This window comes from Erythrolamprus reginae, chromosome 2 (assembly GCF_031021105.1).
Source record: "Erythrolamprus reginae isolate rEryReg1 chromosome 2, rEryReg1.hap1, whole genome shotgun sequence".
Lineage (NCBI taxonomy): Eukaryota > Metazoa > Chordata > Lepidosauria > Squamata > Dipsadidae > Erythrolamprus > Erythrolamprus reginae.
In genome coordinates this window covers 304,425,478-304,450,176 of record NC_091951.1, presented here as the reverse complement: position 1 = coordinate 304,450,176, position 24,699 = coordinate 304,425,478, and the positions used below count along the sequence as shown (strand labels likewise).

Sequence of the window (24,699 nt, the reverse complement as noted above, 5' to 3'; positions counted from 1 at the left end):
TTTGAAGGTTTAAAATAATGTAAAATAATGCAAATGTATTATTTGCATTGCAAAATGTAAAATAATGCAAATGTAAAATAATGCACTTGGGCGAAAGGAATCCTCAATTTGGCAATATTGGCAGTTCTGTTAGCAAAAACTCCAGAAGAGAAGGATTTAGGGATAGTGATTTCTGACAGTCTCAAAATGGGTGAACAGTGTGGTTGGGCGGTAGGAAAAGCAAGTAGGTTGCTTGGCTTCATAGCTAGAGGTATAACAAGCAGGAAGGGGGAGATTGTGATCCGGCTGTATAGAGCGCTGGTGAGACCACATTTGGAATACTGGGTTCAGTTCTGGAGACCTCACCTACAAAAAGATATTGATAAAATTGAACAGGTCCAAAGACGGGCTACAAAAAATGGTGGAAGGTCTTAAGCATAAAATTTATCAGGAAAGACGTAATGAGCTCAATCTGTATAGTCTGGAGGACAGAAGGGAAAGACATGATCGAAACATTTAAATATGTTAAAGGGTTAAATAAGGTTCAGGAGAGAAATATTTTAATAGGAAAGTGAACACAAGAACAAGGGGGCACAATCTGAGGTTAGTTGGGGGAAATATTAGAAGTAACGTGAGAAAATATAATTTTACTGAAAGAGTAGTAGATGCTTGGAACAAAGTTCCAGCAGACGTGGTTAGTAAATCCACAGTAACTGAATTTAAACATGTCTGGGATAAACATATATCCATCCTAAGATAAAAAACAGGAAATAGTAGAAGGGCAGACTAGATGGATCGTGAGGTCTTTTTCTGCCGTCAATCTTCTATGTTTCTATGTTTAGAGAAAGAAAGACTATAAAAACAGGTGGGGAGAGCATCTGTTATACATAACCAGATCATATATTTATTTTTCTCTTATAAAGAAGGGTAGTTTTGCTTTAGTTTTGCTTTTGAAGAATTGCTTTTGAACACAAGTGCTTAAACACGGCTCCTACTTATGCTTGTTGAAGTAACTGTATCTAAGATTGATATTGTTTCAGTGAAAACTCTTCTGAAATGGTTGCTTAATCTTGAAAAGATGCAGCTACTTTAATAGGTCAGATACAGATGCTACAACTGTAGTGTCTTTATGGATTAGGTTTATGGAAGTTCAAGTGATTTTACTCGCATGAATTTGGTTGTCATAAGAAAATTAACACTAAATTAAGAAAAAATAGCATTAAAAACATTAACTTACTATTCAAACTGCTTTTGTAGTGAGAACGTGGTACAAAAGAACCAGATGTTTTATATTTCATTTTCATGAAATTTAAAAAACAATTCTCTTTCAATATTAGGATAAATGGTATTTTAAATGATTTTAAAGATCAAATTCAAAACCAACGAAAGTGGATGGAATGTGAGTTGAGGAGATCTGAACAAGAGGAAGTCCATTTCACCAACCAGCTCTTTTCTACATTCAAGGAGAGATTGGCAAGTGCTTTTGTAATTCATGCAAAGAATACAAGCATAATACACTTTCTCAAAAAAGCCTCTTTTATAAAAGAGGAGAAAGATTTTAAATAGATTTTAGATCTGCTTAACATTCTTAGTGATCTCATATGAGTAATACTGGCTGAGTAATGAGAATGATAATATGGGGAAAGAGGATGGTGAGAAAATTATCTCACAAAGAATCTACAACAGAAGTACAGGAGTCCGGAACACCTGAACAGAGCTTAGGATCCAAACAGGTTTTATTACCAGACATTGAAAGTCCATTCATCTTTGCTTTTTGTGTTCAATATATTGTTAGAGAAACTTAATATACTAAGGTTACTTTGAGGATTTGGGACAGTCAGAGTTGTATGGATTTTAAGCTTCTATCTATGTTATGGATGTAGTTCTTTAGTCACTCACAGGCAATAAAATATGGCATCTTAAATAAGTCTCTAACAGATGGCAGAGTGCTCCTTTTTCAAACTGCAACCTGAATTACAGCTTGAGTTTTTGGCAAGAGGAAGGATGTTGGCTTCATGTAAGCACTTAGGCAGAGTGTTTTGCTTCAAGAAGTAGCTGATCCAGGACCAGGGCACTATATCTGGATATAACTTTCTTCAAATTTGTTTTTTGCCAGGCAGAAGAGGAGTACTTGGTGTCATAACATAGAACATTTCACTTAAGTTTCCAAAGGAGACAATGTAATTGTTTTATAAAATAATCTAAAGGTAGTGGTGGGCTACGAGCCGGAATGCTAAATTGCGGTCACCGCTGCGGCTCGTGCTTGCAGGGCCAAAACGATTTTGCTTGTGCACCTGTGGAGGTAGAAAAATCGTGCATGGAGTCACAAGGAAAACCTCATCGAAATACAGGCGCACCTGTGCACGATTTCCACTTACGAGCCGCGGTGGTGAGCCCAATTTATCGTTCCGGCTCGTAGCCCACCGCTGTCTAAAGGATATATTGTATGATTGCTAATTCTAAATTATTGCACCATGCAGCAAGTTTTAAATGTTGTATTTTATAGATTGAAACTATTGAAGCTTTAAGTCAATGTTTGCTAAGTGCTTTGATTTTTGGAAACAAAATCACTGTGGGTTCCGCATCAGTTAGAAATGGCTCCGCCTTTCAGTTTTAAATCTTCAGTTCTACCTTTAGATGTCTCTTTTCATTAAAGAAACATCTTGTTATGCTTGTATCTGCTTAGTTAGTAAGTGAACCAAAATGAAAAACCTAATTAAAATGCATAAAAATATTGGATAATAGAGGTACATTTATATGGCAGTACACATAAGTATTTTTATTAACGTATTAAAAACCATTTATTTATATTTTGTACTTAACTGCCCATTTTCTTCAAAGGGGTTATTTTCCCCACTGTTCAGTCAACAAGGTTTCCAAAGTAAATTATTAATATTGGAATGACTTGAAAATATACCATTTGAAATAAAAAGATGACATGAAAAAAAGTTTGAGAAACAGAAAAGCAATCTCATAGTCAAATTAAGTACTATCTTAAAAATATGTTTTTTGTTCAAAACTTACCATGGGGAGACTTGCTGGAGAGTAGGTAGGGAAAACTGGTGTTGATCCAGATAAAGCCAAAATCTAAATTGCCAAAAACTGGGGTAGTTACAGGCAGCCCATTAGCTAATGACCCCATTAGTGAATCATTATTATATTCAGAGGAAGACGATTCATAGATGCTCGCAGGCGCAGGTTTATGACGAGAAGGGAACAACTGCACAAGTATTATAGAAAATAAGGGAGAACACCTATGGCTGGGGCAATTAGGCTAATGGGGCTGCTGATAAATTGCCAGCGACATTGCCTCTCGGTTTGGGAGATTATCCGTTTGGTGAGAGACAAGTGCTGTTTGATTTTTGGACGGCTTCAGGATTTTACCTGGACTCTGACTATTTAACAGTTAAGTACCGCTTGAGGACTCTTGAAGGGGGGTGGCTGTGACATCTTCACAGCTGCCTTTATCTGCTCTGCTTTTGTTTTTGCTTTTCACAGCATTCAAGGCTTATGGTTTGTAGGAGAGCACTTTAGCTGATTAAAGTGCATTTGTACAATATCTTTCTTTGGATAAACTGACTCTTTGTTTACTTTACAACAGTGTGTGTGTTTGAATTTACACCTCGGACTTAATTGGGGCTCGTAAAGTGAAGCCCAGCATAACAGTTACAATGTTCAACATTTTATGATGTTGGATCTTAACATGATAAAAGAATTGCTGCTTCATGGCCAATTGTTCATTTAATTTTATTTCTAGATTTCTACATAAGACAGAAGCATTTTCCCCCAAACTCAATTGAAATCCTGGAAAAAGGCTTTTGTTAATAGTACTACGCTTGTGAGATCTGCACTTTATGCAAAGGATTTTGCAATGTCATTTGGCGGGCCCCTGGGGAAGAGCCTTCTCTGTGGCGGCCCCGGCCCTCTGGAACCAACTCCCCCTGGAGATTAGAACTGCCTCCACCCTCCCTGTCTTTTGTAAACTACTCAAGACTCACTTATACCACCAGGCATGGGGGAGTTGAGATATTCCTTCCCCCTAGGCCATTACAAGTTATGCATGGTATGTTTGTGTGTATGTTTGTGTTTATAATAAGGGTTTTTAGTTGGTTTTTTATTATTGGATTGTTACATGTTGTTTTATCATTGTTGTTAGCCGCCCCAAGTCTACGGAGATGGGCTGCATACAAATCCAATAAATTATTATTATTATTATTAATTATTAATTTGATATCCAACATTTCTTTGGACCCTCCTCCCCTTTACTGTACTAAACAATGTTTATAAGCTAAAATCTTCATAATGTAATAGTAAAATGTATATCAAATATTTTGGAAGCCTCTTACGCCAGATTAGCTCCATCCCAACTTCTTGGCTGTTCCATAAAAAGTCAGTTACCAATTTAGTTGGGAAATGAAATGTATCATTTTTCTAAATGTAAATTTACAAATAAAAATAATTATAAAAATTATACAACATCTACAGAAAAAAATATAACAAATAAGCAAGATTAATTTCTTTCCTTAATACTGAATGAATAAATATAACATTTTCTGTAGAGTAATTCATTTTTCACAATATCTCTTTCAAAAGGAAACACTGGAAAAGAAATTGGAAGATGGGTTATACTATGTCACCAAAAGAATAGAAAGCATTGAAAAAACATTGCAACTTGAACTCAGCCAAGTGAAAAATGATCAAAATAAACTACAATCAAAGTTTACTAGATTTGAAAAGCTGATATGGAATGAACTAGAAGGAATGCAAAATGAATACAGATCAGGTGAGGCTATTTTTAAACTTACAGGCATTTGCGTTTGCATGTGTTATATAGCCACACAACTTTGTCATTCTCCAGATCAGGGGTGCTGCATGAGAAATTGGGATGGTTTTAGAGGGCTGGACTAATATAATTGACTCAGTTCTACCCAATACTGTAAAGACCCATACCCTGGCCTGAGCTAAACTCCCAGACCCACTCTACAGACCCCTAATTGTTTGCTTTACAGCAACACGGTGCACCACAGTCACTGCGCTGGAGTGTTTGCGTGGTTTCTGTGCTTGGCCGCTTTCGGTAGGAGGTCGGGGTCCACTCCAGTGCGAGGATGAAAAAGCTCACCGCGTCTGCCAGGACTCCTCCAGTTCCTGCTGTCCTCATGATTCATCAGGAAAGCAGGAACCAGAGGAGTCCCAGTAGACATGGTGAGCTCTTTCACCCTCGCTCTGGAGTGGACAATGACCTCCGCGGACCGGTCACAGATAGTGGGCCAGACGGATGTGGCCTGCGGGCTGCCCCTTGCCCAGGTCTGCTCCAGACTATCAAATGATCCCATAAGCAGGAAAACTGAAAGGCTTTTTGTTATGATTCATTTTCTCTTCATAAACAACAAGAATAGAATAGACTGGAAGGGAATGGAATTCTTGATTGGCCAAGTGTGATTGGATACACAAGGAATTTGTCTTTGGTGCATATGCTCTCAGTGCACATAAAAGATACATTTGTCAAGAATCGTGAGGTACAATATTTAATGGAACAGCTTTCAGCAAAAATAACTGATTATTCTGATATTTAGAAACATTGAATTGTGAATTCAGGTCTATTGTTATTTTTAGTCTTCTGATTTCAGGCATCATATTATTTATGTACCAAAGGAGAACTAAACTAGCTCATCTTAAAGCTAGTCCATTCACTTAATTCAGTGGTTCTCAACTTGGGGGTCGGGACCCCTTTGGGAGTCGAACAACCGTTTCACAGGAGTCACCTAAGACCATGGGAAAAGACAAATTAAAGCTTCTATTCTGGTACCTTGGAACATATTTTTACAATCCAACCAATCAGGCATTTGCAGTGGGGGTGTCCCTCTGATCTTTATGTCAATCAGCCTAAAGCTCTGTTGGGAGAATTGGCGCTAGACTTATGGTTGGGTGTCACCACAACATGAGGAACTGTATTAAGAGGTCGTGGCATTAGAAAGGTTGAGAACCACTGACAATTGAAAAAAATGTTCATAAAATATTTCGATGACACTTTAAAATGGTAGATCAAATACTGACCTTAAGTTAAAAAGCAAGTCACAAAATATTTTGGAATGCTGTATAAACACAAAATGTGATATTAATAACAATATTGGCAACTTTACTAAAAGATGTCTGTTATTTACCAGGATTTCAATCTATCCGTGACTCTCTTGATGCACTCAAACATATACAGACAACAAAGTTAAAACTTGAAGAAGAGAAATTCAAGCAAGATTTGAAAAAGCTACAACGGAAACTCAGTGAACTCAAAGACTAATACATTTTGTTTAGCATTTATATTTGTTCCATCAAGGGAAAATACTAAAAAGGTTTAAAAGTTAACTTATTTCTACAATATCAGACTTGTTTTCCTGTAACTCTGTAACAAAAGCACTATCATAATTCTGAACAGACATAAAATAGAATCATATTAACACTTCATTTGTTTGAAAAAAATAAAATGCAAGGGCTTAACAGTAATTGTTTTATAAGTCATTGCTTAGTTTATTTTGACAAACCATTGCATCAAATATCCGGTTATATCCTGTTCTTAAATTAGGGGTAGCTTTCCTGTCCTTATAGAGAAACTTATACAATCTTATTAGCTCATTTATGTAATTTTGTTATCAGTTATTGTTCTGTCGAGCTCTCTGGTAGAATCCTCCCAAAAATGCACAGATACAATTTCAGACACACACATACACGTTTGAAAATTCAAAACAATGTTCTTTATACCGAAAATGCAAATAAACAGAGCACTCTTTTTGTATAGCAAAGAGCACTGGTCTCCAAACAAATTGGTAATTTGTACAAGTCCCTTATCAGTTCTGTGATACTTAGCTTGCAGCTGTGAGGCAATTCACAGTCCTTTTTCTTTCACAAAGTGAAACACTCTTTGCTCTGGGTTAGTTTCAAAGCGGGGGAAAAATCAGCACACAAAGATCAAAGTCAGCAAAGCAGTCATGAAACACAAGGATCAGATAATCCTCCACAATGGCCAAACCCACAGGCTGCTATTTATAGCAGCCTCACTAATTACCACAGCCCCACCCAACCACAGGTGGCCTCATTTTCTTTGATAATAATATCTCAGTTGTTGTTGCCTATGCATCGCTCTCCGCATGCGTGGCTGTATCATTAACTCTTGTTCTGAATCCAAGGAGGAGCTAGATCATTGATCTCCTTCTGAGCTGTCTGCCACACTCTCCTCCTCCCTGTCACTCATGTCTTGGTCAGAGGAGCCTTCATCAGCAGATTCCACCAGGGGCAAAACAGGCCTGCAGCATGTGGATGTCTCCCCCACATCCACAGTCCTTGGGGCAGGAGCAGGGCCAGAGCTAACTACAATAGTTATGAAGACAAAATATTTTTCCTAAAACATTTGTCTCATTTTATGAAGAAATATTTTACAATTTCAACTGTTTTGCAAATTCAAATGAGTACTTTTACAAACAGTATTCTAGCTACTAATTTGTTTTTAACTTTGTTTTTAATTCTGATATTTATTTGTAATAAGGAAAAAGCTAAGTTTGCAAAAATGTAACCGTATGCCCAGAAATATTCTGAGGAATAGATAGGCAAGCCTCTTAAAGTCACCTACATTTGTTAAAAGATTTAAAATGCCAAAAGATTTTTTTTTGTCAAAGTAGCTATGGAACTAGAAGATACAAGCAATGTGCCCCCCCCCCCCTTGACCAACTCTCACGTACCGTACATTTTCTAACAATGAGATTCCAGATATAATTTATCACCTGTTTTTGAGGAGAAAATGTTCTTAAATATTCAAATGAAACTTGTTTTCCAGTCTTCTATAAGACTGGAATCAAGCAGTTGAATAATGCAAAGGTTGTTGAATAACATTTTTGTTTTCTCAAAGAAAGGTCATTGCAACACTTCAAATTATTCTCTGAAGAAAAAAATATCAGAGCATCAACCATGAGGTTCCATCAGTTTTTAAAAACAGATTGAGTGAATAAGAGGAAGAATTGGGCTAATAACCTGAGAGGCAGCCAATAAATGTAGATTTACTGTAATTATCTAATGATTAGCAGCACAACAAATATTTCACTTTAATGACAAACTGATGGTCATTATCAATATAAACCACACTATGAAGGAAAAAAGAAGAGCTTAATATATTTGTGTGGAGAATTCTTAAGAAAGGTTAAATATGAGCAATTAGGTGTACTAGGTCTCATATTTTTCATACTGTCCCTCTCAGAGTAGCTGGGACTTGGATGGGCTGTAAATATAATAAATCTAATTAAAAATGGAATTTAATGTAGAAAGAATATTACTTAACCCCTTTTTTCTGATATGTTTTATTGTGGAGGTAGGTGAATTGGGTGGCAGTAGAAAATAAGGGAATTGTAATCACAGAAATGGCTTGAAATTGAAATAAAAATACACCTCTCTGTACTTTGACTCCAAATTATAGCCCAGCATTTGTATGTGAAAAACAATTTAAGAACAATGAAATAACATTTATCATTATTAGCATGTTCTACTTCATACTTACCTGTTCTGTCTGGGTCCCCCCAGACGCCAACACCAACCAAAAAGAGTAGCCAGACACACTGGTAAAAAGCAAAGGCAGTTTATATAATTCAAAGCAAACACAGGTAACAAAAACTGTTCTTACAGACAGGAACACTATGAAGCTTCACAGAGGTTTCACAAAGGCCAGGCAATAAAACAGGATTCTTGCTGGCAAAAACAACGCTGGAGATAATAAAACCCACGCCTCCCCCAAGTCTTCCAGACTTCTAGGCCACAAGCCAAGATCAGAGACGCTGAGAATCGAAGCAAGGTCACAGGACTCCCAATTGATAACTCTCCACAAGACTGTAAGGGCGGGCCTGCCTTTTCAACCCTGCTGAGGAGAACCACACCCAAACCCAGCTGTTGCCAATTCAGGGGATGGAAATACCTTTCTAATTGGCCCCGTCTTTGAGCTGCTCGTCGCTGCCTCATGTCTATTATAGCCTGTGCGTCTTCATCCAATGAATCCAGGCTACTAGCTGGGGAGAGCCCCCCCCCCCCCGGGTTTCAGGCTGCTCTCCCTCCTCCTCTTCCTGACGTTCCTCTCCCCCGTCTGCCTGGTCCTCCCCCTCCTGTTCACTGTCCTCCTCCTCTGGGCATGGATCCGGCAGAGATCCAGCCGGTCCCTGAGGAGCTTCAGGCTGAATCACAACACTTACCATATATTTTATGCTATGTTTGAAAGTATTGTATTCTGAAACATCCTGAACTTGATGAGCAAGTGAGCATCAAGTATTATGGCCTCATATCATCATTTAATCTAATTTTAACTAACAATATTTATTTCCAAAACGGACTCTACTGAAGGAATAAGACCAGAAAACTGAAAATCTACTTTTCTCAGGTGCTGCACATCATCTTTCTGAAATCAAAGGTTTGCTGCAACTGTACTGTAAAAGACAGCCATATCACATAACATTATATATAATCAGGAAATGTTTGGATGAAATCATAAAGTTCTGGATTGAAAGGTTCTGCACGCAGAGTAAGATGTAAACAAGTTGTAAACAATGTTTCAACAGATTTTATTGTTTCATCACTCACCAAGTTAAAGGTTACCATATTTATTTTGCTTGAGAAGCATTGCTAAATTGTAAAAAAAAATAATGACATGGATAAAAACAGCAAGGTCTTAGCAGACTATGAAGATAAACATAGTCCAAAGTTTATTTAACGCATGGACACATTATTAAGGTTTCATTTCAAAGACAGAAATTTGTCATCTTTAACTCTGGAGCAGAAGTCAAAACATTTGTGCTTTCCAAATTCACCATCATACATTAATTTCTCAGGAGGAGCACAGCTTACTATATACTTCAATAAAATTTCAACTGGATAGTTTAATAACTAACTGGTTTCTTTGAATATAAATTGGACTGTTAGCACTTGTGATTTAAACTCAAGGTATTTGTCGTGAAGATGTTTTCAAAAGCCTCCAAAGTTATTCTGATTCTTCATTAACGTTTGTGCTAGGAAGCTGCTGCTGAAAGTTTCTTGTCTAATTCCAAAACTCGAATATCTCCATTAGCTTTGGCATTTGCTATAAGAACCTGCAGAATTCAGAAAGCAGAGAGGGAAAAAAATTATGCATTAATGTGAGTACCTAAGAGTTAAGTATGTTTACTTATTTGCAATCAATCACAAGCTAAATAGGCCACTTGGTATTACACAAGGACTGCAAAAGCCTTCTGAGCCAAACCATTCCATATAGGGGACTGCTGCTTTAAGGTGCTCTGGACTTGCTCTGAAACATCCATCTTTCAGATATTTGGACTATATATAGCAGGGGTCCCCAAACGTTTTCCACAGGGGGCCAGTTCACTGTCCCTCGGACTGTTGGAGGGCCAGACTATAAAAAAAAACCTATGAACAAATCCCTATGCACACTGCACAAACCTTATTTTAAAGTAAAAAACAAAATGGAAACGTACTATTTAGGGGGGGGGGGGAAGAAGTCTGAAATTCATATATGTTTATGTTTTGTTTTTAATTTTCTTTTGTTAACATCTGATTGGCTCTACAAGGTTTTCTTGGCTTATGGAAAAATGTATAAAGAAAGAAGGAAGCACTTTGGCATAATGGTTAATAAGTTAGAAATATAATTGGTTGTACTTTTTTGAGGAGGGAATTTAAGTAAAAGAAAATGAATGTAAGTGGATGACAAAAATTTTAAAAATAACTTTTTTCATGATTGATATTAGTTACTAACAAAATACCGCATTTTATTCATGGAAAATTAGATGTGCTCCTGTCACTCACCCGCTGGCCGGATAAAGGGCCTCAGTGGGCTGCATGTGGCCCGCGGGCCATAGTTTGGGGACCGCTGATATATAGAATGAAGTGTGTGGGGTGGGAAAAAAACTGGCTAAAGAGTGAGGATTTTCATTGTTAAGGGAACATGTAGGCTGCAGCTTAGGAAAAGCAGAGAAAGTGCTAGGGCTAAGCGCTAAGCCAGTGGGGCAAGCTATTGCTGGGAGTTTAGAAACATAGAAACAAAGAAGACTGACGGCAGAAAAAGACCTCATGGTCCATCTACTCTGCCCTTATACTATTTTCTCTATTTTATCTTACAATGGATCTATGTTTATCCCAGGCATGTTTAAATTGAGTTACTGTGGATTTACGAACCACGTCTGCTGGAAGTTTGTTCCAAGGATCTACTACTCTTTCACTCTTTCAGTAAAGTAATATTTTCTCATGTTGCTTTTGATCTTTTCCCCAACTAACTTCAGATTGTGTCCCCTTGTTCTTGTGTTCACTTTCCTATTAAAAACACTTCCCTCCTGAACCTTATTTAACCCTTTAACATATTTAAATGTTTCGATCATGTCCCCCCTTTTCCTTCTGTCCTCCAGACTATACAGATTGAGTTCATTAAGTCTTTCCTGATACGTTTTATGCTTAAGACCTTCCACCATTCTTGTAGCCCATCTTTGGACCCGTTCAATTTTGTCAATATCTTTTTGTAGGTGAAGTCTCCAGAACTGAACACAGTATTCCAAATGTGGTCTCACCAGTTTGTAAGCAAGAGGTGTAAAAGTGGATACATTAGCAGCAACTAAGAGGAACTGGAGAGAGAGGGAGGAGATGAGGAACATCAAAAGGCTCTGCTGCACTGGGACTTTAGCAGCAGTAGTTGGGGGAAGGGGGAGGCAGAGGAGCAAAGGGAAGCATTGAGATGAAAGAGAAACATGACCACTCAGAAGCAAAGGGAGAGGTCAGTGTTACCTCAGGGTTAGGGTTACCTCAGGATTGTTCTGCCTGCCCTGTAAAATCATTATGGGATCTCTCTAAATTTTGTTTCAGCTAGAATCCAGAAATACCGAAACATTTTGGGTTTTGATACGCAGCTAACCCAAAAGTGTAACTACTAGAACTTCGCAAAGCTTTGGAGACCTACCTCTGCCGACGGGCATGGGGGCTGTGAGTGATGAGACTGTCTCCAGCTGATACTATATATATGATTGAATTGGATGAATGTGTATGATTGTACATGGGGCTTTTAAACATTTTTTAGTAAATTTTCAATAATCTTTTATAGTTACTTATATTTCTTACATATTGTTGTATTTAATGTTGTATGCCGCCCTGAGTCGCCTTGAGAAGGGCAGAATAGAAATAAAACAAACAAACAAACAAACAAACAAAACAGATGGTTTTAGGTCCTAAAGAAAACATAACCTGTGCATAACTCTAGTTTTTCAACTTACAGTATGGATAGTGGGTAACTTAAGTAATAGCACTACCTTCCATGCTTATTCCTAGTTTATTCCTCCAAAGATTGAGGCAAGATAGCTAAAGTCCCTATCCCACCTTTATTCTGTTCAATATTGAAAACTGAAGCAAGCCACAATTGGTCTGAACATGTAAGAGGTGGGGCGGGAGTGGGTGAATCCAATGGCTCCTTGCACTTAGCAGTAGTAACTGTCCTTTTTCTTGAAAATATATAGAGCATTTCCCCCACTGTTACTTCAGATTACATTAATTATATGAAGAAACAAAAAGGAACTAGGGGATAAATATATTTCTTGGAAAAAAGAACATTAGTTCAACTAATTTTTTTTGTCACAATACCATCTCCCCTGTAGATAAGATTGGCTGCAAACTTCCTCACCTCTAGGGCCTTGGGGTTGTTATTGTTTTTTTAAGAATAATTTTAATGTGCAGTCAGCTCCTTAGGGTTGCATTTGCAAGATGGGTAGCCATATAAATAAACTTAATAAGCAATCTAATATTAAGGAAAACTCTAATTGCTGAAATCAATGACTACTGTCATCAATATTCTCTATTTTTTTAAATAACCTGATGGTTACTAATTAATCAGTACTTTTGATTCATGAATGCAATATGGTAGGAAAAATAAAACTATTTTCAATATTCCAAATAATATTTCTTTACCTAACATAAAACTATCATATATATTTAAAGTTCCTTAACTATCTTTCTAGTTAAAGATCAAAATGAATGATACAATGTATAAATGCAACCATTTGATCTGAAAAAAGATACAACCAAAACGTAGCAGCTTGCTACAAATATAAAATTGTAAGCTATTAAAGACAAATTCTAATGGCGCTTTCTGAAAATAACATTCCGTAAGTGCAATATTAAAATATACATATTTTTTTGCAAATGAAATCCAAGGTATTTGATATATCCACTTAAATAAATAACACTGGACATATTAAACTCCGAAATAAAGCAAATAAACTATTAAGCATATATAACATGGAAATACTTCTTACATCGATTAACTCATAATCATCTTTGGCATATAAATGTCTCAAGAGATACCATCGGGCAACTGATACTACAGTTTCTGGAAATCCAGATTGATATACCACTCTTTCTAACATACGACGTGTTTCTCTAAAAAATAACAACAGAAAAAGTAGAATACTGATTAGATGTTACAAGAAATAATGAGAAAATGGCAAAAATAAATATGAATCTACAGCATCTTAGATAGTCAAATACATACTTATATTTATATTAATTCATGTTTACAAGGAAGCATGATTTTCTTTCACTACAAATGAGCAGAATATAGTTATATTCTGAAATATAAAGCTAAATCTAATACCTCATTAAAAGACAGTGAAATACTGAACTGTGCCATTAAGGGGGCACAAACAGCCTGTTAAATAACAGCCTGTTGACTGTTTACAGGTGAGAAAATGTCTTCATTATCACTCAATCAGTTTCTTGGCCCCAATTCAAAGAAGTATTTCCATGCAAGCAAAACTACTGCATAACAGCCAGAAATACTGTTTGAATTTCCTATAAAGTTTCCAAAGGGGCAATTTATTCCGCAGTTTTAAAAGGCCTCTCTGACAATAAAGCTTTCACAGCAATTTGCAACAACAACAAATTTTGCCTTCATCAAACGAGACTCTCTACTGCATTTTATTATAATTTTATACTTTATGACAGCAACCCTTAACTGTCTTTTAATTTTATGCCATCTATATATTTTTGAATTAAGGTAAATAAAAACCTAGCGACATAGAAAGATACATATAACTATGATTATAAAAAGTAAAAATTTAGAGAAGCTTTTCTTTCAGTCTGTCATGTGACAGAAAGAGAATTATCCACTCAGGGAAGGATTAAGGGCGTAAAAGAGGTAGACAAGGAAGAAGGAAAAAGGAAGAAGGAGGAGATGGTAGTAGAAAGGGGTAGAGAAGGTGTAAGAAAGTCATTAGTAGAGTTGGAATAGCCATCTGAGATAGGGCAGTGGGGAGAGGAAAGGTTGAGACCAACTGAATGATAAAAAGCAAAATTGAAATATAATTTAGGTTATTGTATTCAAGAGACAATATATGTTTACTGATTTGTATTGAAGGTATATGTGATGTTGTGTATGATTCTAATGCGGAGAAAAATGAAAACTTTAAAAAAAGAATGAATGCCATGTAATGCACAAACTCATACCCACCGTGCACCCATTTTCCGATTATACTGCATAAGTGCTTGAAATAGAATACCCAGCGGACAGAAGGAAATTTTCATAGCTTCTGTTGTGGCTTCTTGAACTAGAGATGGCCAGTGATCATTTGAAACATTAGCCTTTAAACAAACAACAAACAAATAAAAAACTAAACACCCAGTTACTTATATCTAACACCATTATATATGTTATATAGAATAACAAAGTCGGAAGGGACCTTGGAGATCTTCTAGTTCAACCCTCTACTTAGGCAGAAAATCCTGCACCACTTCAGAAAAATAGTTATCCAACATCTTAGGAACTTCCATTGTTGGAGCATTCATAAATTCTGAAGCAAGTTGTTCCACTGATTAATTGTTCTAGATGACAGGAAATATCTTGCAACACTTACAGCTACAAATAGTTTCATAATATCATTTTTTTATTCACCTCTTAATTAGTATGAACAGTAGCATAGAATTCTAATATAAGGAAGTAACTTTCTAGCTCTTTTGTTAAAATAGATTAGCCAAAGCTATTAATTTTACCAAATATTTATTTAAATCTATTTTTATGCTTCTTTCCATATCATAGACAAAAAGGTCTTAATTCATAAATAAACATTATTTTGAAACATTATCCCTTTCATCAGTACCCACCATGCAAAACAATACTCCTCACTATCTATTATATTAACAAAACATTTTAACGAAGTACAGTAATACCTCATGATACGAACTTAATTGGTGCAAGGAGGAGGTTCGTAAGACGAAAGGTTCGTAAGATGAAACATTGTTTCCCATAGGAAACAATGTAAAGTCAATTAATCTGTGCAACCAAAAAACCCCCCGCAAAAAAACGGCTTTCCACGACTGCTGGGAAGCCGTGTGGCTGTTTTAAAAGGTGACATCTGTCTCCTGAAGCCGAACGGCAAAGCCGAACTTCTGCGTTCGGCTTCAGGAGACAGCTGGGAAGCGGCGCGGCTGTTTTAAAAGGTCGCAGCCGGCCTGGGGGGCTTCCCAGCACCCCCCCAAACCCGGGTTTGGGGTTCGGGGGGGTGCTGGGAAGCCCCCCAGGCCGGCTGCGACCTTTTAAAACAGCCGCGCCGCTTCCCAGCTGTCTACTGAAGCCGAACGCCAAAGCCGAACTTCCGCGTTCGGCTTCGGGAGACAGCTGGGAAGCGGCGCGGCTGTTTTAAAAGGTGACAGCCGGGCTGGGGGGCTTCCCAGCAACCTCCCGAACCGAACCCGGGGTTCAGAAAAATTTTGCCTCTTCTTATGAACTTTGTTCGAGTTACGAACCGGCGTTCAGGAGGCTTCTGGGAAGCCCCGCCGCCCGGCTGTCACCTTTTAAAACAGCCGCGCGGCTTCCCAGGAGTCTCCGAACGCCGGTTCATAACTCAAAAAAAGTTCGTAAGAAGAGGCAAAATTTTTCTGAACCCCGGGTTCGTATCACGAGTTGTTCGTAAGATGAGGGGTTCGTATCTTGAGGTACCACTGTATTATTGACTCCACTAACAGAACAATGAACTGACTTCCAATATGATATATTAAAGTGAAATCACTGGCTATTTTAGCTATATGTATATGCTGTTAACAACTAAATTTCTAAATTGTTAAACATTTACAATCATGACAGTGTGGAATATCTTTTTTTTAAAGTGCACATCTCTAAATAACTATTTATAGGTGACAAATACTCTTATTTCATTGTACATTTGTGATGAAACCTGATTAGCACAATTTACTTTATCACTCAATTTGCAAAGACGAATTATCTTCCCTGTATATTTTCTGATTCCTCCTATAATGGTTAATTGATAAAAACTATTATAATATCAGATTACTACAATTTATTAATTTTATCATTTAACAGTGTAAACTCTTACCATACACATGTCTAAGGCAAGTTTAGCAAGTCTTAAAAGACTACAGAGTTTTCCACTCAAGTTCCCTTGCTGTGATGCCAATTTTAGACTTTTTCGGTAACACATTTCTGCACCAACCATCATTCCTTGTGACTGGTAGACTTGTGCCAACCACTGGAGGGGAAAAGAAATTAAGTCCATTCTTAAGAAGCTTTATATTAAATGTATGGTTTTTAAATCAGGCTGTAAGTATTGTGTTAAAAGTGAAATTTCAAACAGCCAAGGTTATTTTTAAAAAAAGAAAAAGTAAAATGTCTGAAACTCAAAATAAAAGAATCTTGAAAATCCCAATAAGCTGGAATTTCACTTAGAGCTCTCCTGAATGGTATAAGCAAATACATCTCAATAAAATCCTTATTGCATATAATTGAACATGGAACAAAGTCTGAGACTAAAGAGAAAAAGAAATTAAAGATCATGAATATAGCTTTCCCTCTCTAAGGACTATAGTTGATAAGGCAAGTTATGCAAATGTATAATAATCATCCTCTCTGGAGAATTTAAATATAAATTTTCCTGACAGAATATGGATAACACTGGCAAGCTATATGAAAATAGTGCTGATTCTTTCCAAAAGGGACAAATAAATTCAGATACATATTCCCAGGAAGTAAACATCACTCATATGCAACACAATATTGGCTTTTGTTACCATCAACTGTAAGCATTCAAATTGTTGCATTGCATTCCAAATGAATCTCAAATACGATGGTTAAATGGGATAGCTGGAGCCTGCTCAAATGAAGACTTAAAAGTAGCTGACCATGGTGCTGAATAGCTCAATTTTCATTCATGCATTTCTATGCTTCTGTTGGGCACAACCAAGTTCCTTAATGTTTTCATCATTTAACCTCTACAAAAATGAAGTTTTCACCAAAGCTAAGTATATGGTTATCGTATAACAATTTGCTACAAATTTCTATTCTAAAATATGATTCCCTTCTTATTTCTCATTAGGTCGTATAGTGTCGCAACTAATTATTTTACAAAAAAAGTTCAGCTGTTTCTCTGCCTGCTTTGTTTCCTGAGGCAGGAGGAGGATTAGTTTTGATCTTGGAGTAGTGGAAATATGATCTAAAGTTGTTTCTTGTAATAAATGGATAACTTTTTGAATATTCTGAAACTCTTTCCCAGTACCATAGCAGGGAGTTAGAATTCTCTTGATTGGTCAAACTCTGGGACCTGATGGAGTTACAGAATTTCAAAGGATATTTGGGGAAGCTTAAAAGTGAAGCCTTATTTGACGCTTGAAAAATAGTTGGTGATCTCTCTAGATCAGATCTCATAAAATTTCAGAGTGTCCTGGTTTTCTGGCAAATTTTGGGAGACAAAGCAGGTGTGGAAAGATGAAGAGTAACCAGCCCTTGCCAAGGATTACTTCTTGGTGGCAAGAATACACAAGACACAGCTATTTTTCTTCTTTTCTGAAATCTAAATCTAGAATCCTGATGACGTTTTGACAAGGTCCCACTCGTCATCTTCAGGCTGGTGCTTTCGATTTTGTGCTTGGCCAAACAAAGCACCAGCTTGAAGATGACGAGTGGGACTTCATCAAAATGTCGCCAGGAGTCTATCAACCTTACATGGGAAAAGACCCAAATATGCCAAGACCTATATACCTATACCCGTGAAAATCTATGAATATACATACATACATACATACATACATACATACATACATACATACATACATACATACATACATACACTGGGACCACACAGCCAATGTATGCCACAATCTTTAGATTTTGATATTACTTTGTGATCTTCTCCAATTCTTTTCTTCTATTATACACTCCTCAGGTATTGGCACATCAATTCCACACTTTCTTCTTTCCAACTACTGTTAAATTTCTTGTTGTTATGAGCCAAGACTTTATCTTGTAGGAAATCCCATAATATGTTATGCTGCTTATTTTCAGGATACTTTTTCTACTTTATGTTCCCACCAATTTTTCATTACTGCCACACGTTAATTTTTAGCGATGACCAAGTGAATCATTTTGGTGACTATGTTATGTCATTGTTCAGAATCAGTTTGTTACCTTTTAGAATAGAATAGAATAGAATTTTATTGGCCAAGTGTGATTGGACACACAAGGAATTTGTCTTGGTGCATATGCTCTCAACGTACATAAAATAAAATATACATTTGTCAAGAATCATGTGATACAACACTTAATGATTGTCATAGGGGTCAAATAAGCAATGAAGAAGCAATATTAATAAAAATCTTAGGATATATCTGTATGGTATGAATATACAATTTGTTTCTGTTTCTGCTTATTCTTTTCTTTTCTTTGCATAACCTGCATAACTGAAAAAATTTCAATTCTGGCCTAGATTGCATTAGTTTGATTAGTTTGCTCTTGAACAGCCAAAATCAAGCCTTCAGTTTCTTTCTTTAATGTTCCAGTTCCACTTTCTCTTTGATAGTTTGTAGAAATTGACTATGTACTGCTTTGCCTTGCCAACATTCTGTTCTTGTTTTTATTACATTATTTCTATATTCATATTTGTTTCTTGCACATTCAGTTCCAATTTTTAACTTGCATCCATTTTTGTTCTTGGCTACCTTTTATGTAATCAGCCAATGCATCCTTTTTTCTTCAATAGTTTGACTTGAAGTGACCCTCTGCCTCCATATTTGCCGAGTAGATTAGAAGAAAAAGTGTCCAACTCTGGCGGAGGGGGTGGTAGTGCTCATCTTCACATTTCCCAGCCAAGGGAGCCAGCATTGTCCAAAGACACTTCCATAGTGGGAATGTAATACATAATGAATAGTCATTAACTTTCTTGTTTTTTGGTAATAACTGTCCACTTTCTGTCTAGTTACATATATGGTCAGGTATTAATGGCTTTGATAATGTTTCCATAATATAGTTTTGTATTTGAATCTGGATTAAATAATTTTCCAATGTTCAAACATTCATTTCAAGTATTCCCACTTAGCTGGTTCTGATTTATAATTAGCAGGCCACAATGGTGCAATTTTCAAATACGTTTACTTTTATCTTCTCTTTGGTTATTGTTCTTCCACTAACCCTACAAGGCCAGGCTGTGGTTCCCCGGCCATAGCTCCAGAGTCCCATTATTCACTTGTTGACAGGTAACTAGGAATTCTAGTATCAAGTGCAGTCCTTGTTGACCTGAGAAATAATTGATCTAATATAGGATTTCTTCCCTATTTTCTCAGCACATTAAATGAGCTGATGGATACACTTAGTCTGGCTCTTCCTCAAAAACATGTCTGGTGTGGATAACCCTTCTGGTAGAATACTCTACTGCCAGCTCATCTCTCCACCTCATCAGAGCATCTCAAGTTCCTCCCCCACAACTAGGGAGTACTGTCATTATTTGAAATGTTTTAATTGTTAAGAGAGGTACAAAGGGGATTTAGACTAAATGGAAAGAGGGATTATATACTCATGTCTCTGGATATTTTATTAATTTTACTGAACCTTTGTTGAACAATAACAGACTTCAAAATTTATATATGTATATCACTATGTATGATCCCCTTTAGGCATAGAGATTAGCCCAATGAATGTGTGACAAGTCCTGACCGAGTGCAAGATGCACTTAGTCTGCATCTTGGCTACACAGTAGAGCAGCATCAGAACAAGAGGGATAGGGAGGGTGAGGAACAACGCAGACCTATTACAAGATCATGGGCAAAACAAATGAACTTGCAGAAGACAATGTGTGTGCCTTAGGCTTAGAGACAGAGCAGTAGCAATGAGGGGGAGGGAGCTGGGAGAAATACTTTCAAAGTAATGCCTGATAGCCTTGTATTACACACACACACACACACACACCCAAACACACACACACACCAGGGAGAGAAAGAGGCAATACACAATATGGAAGTGGGCAGCAGAAATCGCATTGCTCTCTGTCAGCATAACTAAGGCAAAAACAACAAAGCTAATTACAGGAAGGAGGCAAGGGCGTGGGCCTATTATGCGTGCAATGACTAAATTGATCGACAATACATAAAAACAAACATCTCTTCAATGGTGATTTTACACTCTGATGATGTTAGCAGGGGCTAACGAAGGCTTAGTATAATAAAATTTTTAAAAAGTTCTGGAGATTGTGATGAAAGGCAAAAGAAAGCAGTATGCTCCCTCCCATATTTGGATATACCAGGTGTCTCGACAGAAAAACGTGGGTGTGTAACATTTTTTCCTGATAATGAAATGGAATGGTTATTCGACACAAAAATATGTAACCCTTCCCTGATGCAGAGCTGAAGGGATTGGAACTTCAGCCTGATGATGGTGAATGTGATTTCACCGAAACGTCACATAGACATGTAAAATATTACACAGGGCAAAACCCGAACTCAGAACAATCTACATATATATACCCGTGAAAATTTACGAAAACAAATATATATATATATATATATATATATATATATATATCTCCTACGAAAATCTACAAAAACATATATATAACAATATACAGTATATAAATACACACACACATAAAGAATATGTATTGTATGTGTGTGTATTCTTATATTAGGTTGTCTGTTGCTTTTATCTGCTTAATATAATTCTTTTAAAAATTACTTTTAAAATATAAACACTAAATTATCCTCCAAAATTTATATCATCCAGAAATACTGAGGCAACAATTCATTGCCTAGCTTATTCTTTGTTCTTTTATTTCTTGGACATGATGTCAAAACATTTTTTGCTTCCAGTAATGAAAGAGCCCTATTTTCTGGGCAAAACATCAAGTACAACTTTAAGTGCAGAAGAATGGCATTGAAGACAACTATGCAAAGACTACTTTGATTATATCATCTGAAGAAGCCACCAACTACCAGTAGGTTGATGCAAGGATAAGAATTATGTCAACCTCTATTGACTCCAGGGTCTTGATGCTAAAACTGCAACAACATTGCCAAAAAGGCTTCAAGAGTTGTTAACCTAATCCTACGTAGCTTCTGCTCCGGCAATCTCACACTACTTACCAGAGCTTACAAAACTTTTGCCAGACCCATCCTCGAATATAGCTCATCTGCTTGGAACCCATACTGCATCTCGGACATTAACACCCTTGAAAATGTCCAAAGATACTTCATAAAAGAGCCCTTCACTCCTCCACTCGAAACAGAATACCTTATGAAACTAGACTCACAATCCTGGGTCTAGAAAGCTTATAACTACAACGCCTTAAACATGATTTAAGTATTGCCCACAAGATCATCTGTTGCAATGTCCTCCCTGTCAATGACTACTTCAGCTTCAACCACAACAACACAAGAACACACAACAGATTCAAAGTTAATATTAACCGCTCCAAACTTGACTGTAAAAAATACGACTTTAGTAATCGAGTTATTGAAGCATGGAACTCATTATCTGACTCTGTAATGTCATCCCCTAACCCCCAATATTTTACCCTTAAATTATCCATGGTCGACCTCTCCAGATTCCTAAGAGGTCAGTAAGGGGCATACATAAGTGCACCAGCATGCCTTCCATCCCCTATCCTATTGTCTCTCCTATATTTTTATATATATCTTTTCTTCTATTCTTTCCTTGATATATTTACTATGAGTATATCCTCTGTAATCTTCATTATGTTTTGGACAAAATAAATAAATAAATACAAACTAAACAGTCTGATTTTAAAATTTGCAACACTGGCAAAATATATAGCAGCTTTTGATTAAAATACTTGACTGCATTCCCAAGTATGGGTAGACATGCCTGCTGAAAAGATCTATGTTGAAAACCATGCTTGTCTATGAGCTTCCAATTCCTCATCTGGCCACACTGGGTTGGATTCAAATGTAAGAATGTCTGAGGTGGGAGTTCTAAAGTCGAATCTGCTCCCACAATATATTACCTTCTAATTTTCAGCAGGCTTTCAGGAAAGGGAAGAAATACTACTTGCTCACAGTACTAGATGAAGAACTCCCCATATTGTAAAATATAATACAGAGACCCCAATCATGGATAAATGCATATCAACTTACATGCCAAGCTGTAATCAATGTGGAGTTCGAGAGAACTGCTTTTCGGAGCTCTTCCAAAATGGCATCAGGAAGCTCTTTGTGAGACTGTAAAAGTGGTTTGCATTGAACCTGTCTTAAGAGCAGGTACCACATTGGCTGTTCAGGAAATTTTTTTAAGCCCTAGAGGCAAATAACGGTTTTAGTTACATATAAAATAATTAAAACCACTTCACAAAAAAGCAGAGGTGTTATTCTAGCAACACAATTTCAGTAAGTCAAAGAATCCAGTTATCAGTGAGCAAAAAAGGAGAGATGATAAACCATTGATTCTATACTTCGATTTGGTGAAATCAAAACATTTTCATGATGCTTAAAATAAGATTTCCAGCACATTTTGATCAAGCAGTTATGCTTGTTCTGTGTTTCATGCAGAGAAGCAAGTTCTACAACTGATGTATGAATAATTGCAATTCAATTGGCTTCTGATTTTTATAAAATTGTACTTTTTCCCAAAAAGAAAATTGTGCTATTTATGCTGTCAGTTTTGTTTGGATATTTTAAAAACTGTGTTCATGCTTTGAATTACTTGTAATCCACCCAAAGAACTTGAATAGCATATTGGACATATTATAAATATCATTGGAAGCAATTGCATCTTACTAAACTTGTCACCTGCTTCTTTTTACTTTATAGTAATCCCAAAAGGAACTTAATGAGCTAGTGAGAAGAGGAAAGAATGCAGAAGACTAGTAAACTAATGGCAAAATATTTTTAATATTTAGAAACAAATTTAAAGAGAATCTCAGCCTTTCTACTGTAAGCAAAACCAGTACCGTCACTGCTGCATATTCGCCATCACTTTTTAGATGGTTTCACTGAGATATTCTAATATGGACAATAGCTAAAGTGATTTTTACCCTGCATATCAGGTTTTTTTGAGTACCTATATTTGAAGAATTGTAGCGTAAGTCATCTTAACATTAATCATACCTTTTCACAGATAGCCTCAGCTTCTGAAGTTCTACCAGCCTCATTTAAGCCAGTAATAGCTTGGAAAAGAGACCATTCTTCTATTTCTTGAGCTCTGGAAGCTGGAAGTTCTTTGGCTTTAGCCACAAACATATGAAGTTCGTTATTTCACAATATCTCAAATATTAGTCCCAATTATAACAAAAAGTATGCTATTCTGATATCAGTAAGAATACCGTAATTATTTTTACATTAAATCAAGCCACATTTTAAAAATATATAACTATGTTTCAAATTGTAAAACATTTAGCATGGTGTGGGATTTTGGATTTGAAAAGTTAGTAGTTGAGGTACCCTCTTTTACACTATCTTCCATTCCTTAGATTTCAACTCTCTAGGAACTAAAAAGTTCCTTTTGGATTCAAGCATTTTGCTGCTACAATCAACAATGGAAAGAAATGAAACAAATTCTGCCTTTATGATAGTTGTATAAGGGAGTAAATTTTCTAATCTGTAAGAGTAAACTTTCTATTTCCCAAAATAATTGATAGGATGTAGGTATGTATGTAATTTGTTACATTTGCCACTGATAATACTTGATCATCAGGAAAGACGGATCACCAATAGATGAATTAAGCTTTACATTTAGACTATGCAATTAAGTTATTTTTTTCACTGTAACAAATGTTTTTGTGACCTATGGAAAGGGTATAATGCCACTTGTTATAAGAATTTTGTATTTGCAAAAATCTTTTGAATAAAGGAAAGTACGAGTTTTGGTTAATAGTGATAATTTAGACTAGAACTTCTGTTGCTAAACAATCCAGTCTTAAAATGACACCACTTAGTGATGTAAATTCCAGCACTTCTAGTTGCTGTCATTAAGTTAATCCCATGCCACTGTTAAGTGCAACATCATGTGATTGTTATTTACAAACTTCTGCCAGCTTCTCCATTGCCTTGGCTGATAAAAAGCTGGGAAAGAAGATTGCAAATGGCTATCAGGGGATTGCAAGTTGCTTCAGTATTGTAATTGTGATGTGAGAGCTAAAAGGCGCTAAGTCAGATAGTCTTCCTTACTAGTATAAAAAAAACCAACAACAGCTGAGATTTACTAATCAATGCATGCATGTCAACCTTCCAACACTCTTCGGAGAGGAGTGGGCATACAAATCTAATAAATAATAATAATAATAATAATAATAATAATAATAATAAATTATTATTATTATTATTATTATTATTATTTATTACTGCCGGACATTCTCTAGCATGCCAACCAAATTATACAGCTTCTTTTCCCCAGTGTTTGCAGTGATCGTTTAAAGAGACTACGTCTTGCACAATTTCTAAAACCAT

General features: G+C 36.4%; 2 protein-coding genes across 11 annotated transcripts in view; one reads left to right on the top strand and one right to left on the bottom strand.

The window, feature by feature from the left end:
* Nucleotides 1-6,474, top strand: part of FAM81B (family with sequence similarity 81 member B) — a 61,034-nt gene extending 54,560 nt beyond the window's left edge. For all 8 annotated transcript variants that reach the window (XM_070743031.1, XM_070743032.1, XM_070743029.1 and 5 more), the window contains 3 exons: nt 1,317-1,452; nt 4,573-4,762; nt 6,144-6,474. In XM_070743031.1, coding sequence (XP_070599132.1) covers nt 1,317-1,452; nt 4,573-4,762; nt 6,144-6,274 — 457 coding nt within the window. In that variant the 3' untranslated portion in view covers nt 6,275-6,474. The remainder of the gene's footprint in view (nt 1-1,316; nt 1,453-4,572; nt 4,763-6,143) is intronic.
* Nucleotides 6,475-9,539: 3,065 nt separating this feature from the next.
* SKIC3 (SKI3 subunit of superkiller complex) overlaps nt 9,540-24,699 on the bottom strand; it is a 66,057-nt gene continuing 50,897 nt past the window's right edge. For 2 of the 3 annotated variants that reach the window (XM_070743012.1, XM_070743014.1), the window contains 6 exons: nt 23,362-23,477; nt 22,393-22,551; nt 16,356-16,508; nt 14,477-14,607; nt 13,284-13,407; nt 9,540-10,088 (listed from right to left, as the gene is read on the bottom strand). In XM_070743012.1, the coding sequence (XP_070599113.1) occupies nt 10,008-10,088; nt 13,284-13,407; nt 14,477-14,607; nt 16,356-16,508; nt 22,393-22,551; nt 23,362-23,477 (764 nt within the window). In that variant the 3' untranslated portion in view covers nt 9,540-10,007. The remainder of the gene's footprint in view (nt 10,089-13,283; nt 13,408-14,476; nt 14,608-16,355; nt 16,509-22,392; nt 22,552-23,361; nt 23,478-24,699) is intronic. The other variant, XM_070743015.1, reaches the window with a different exon arrangement.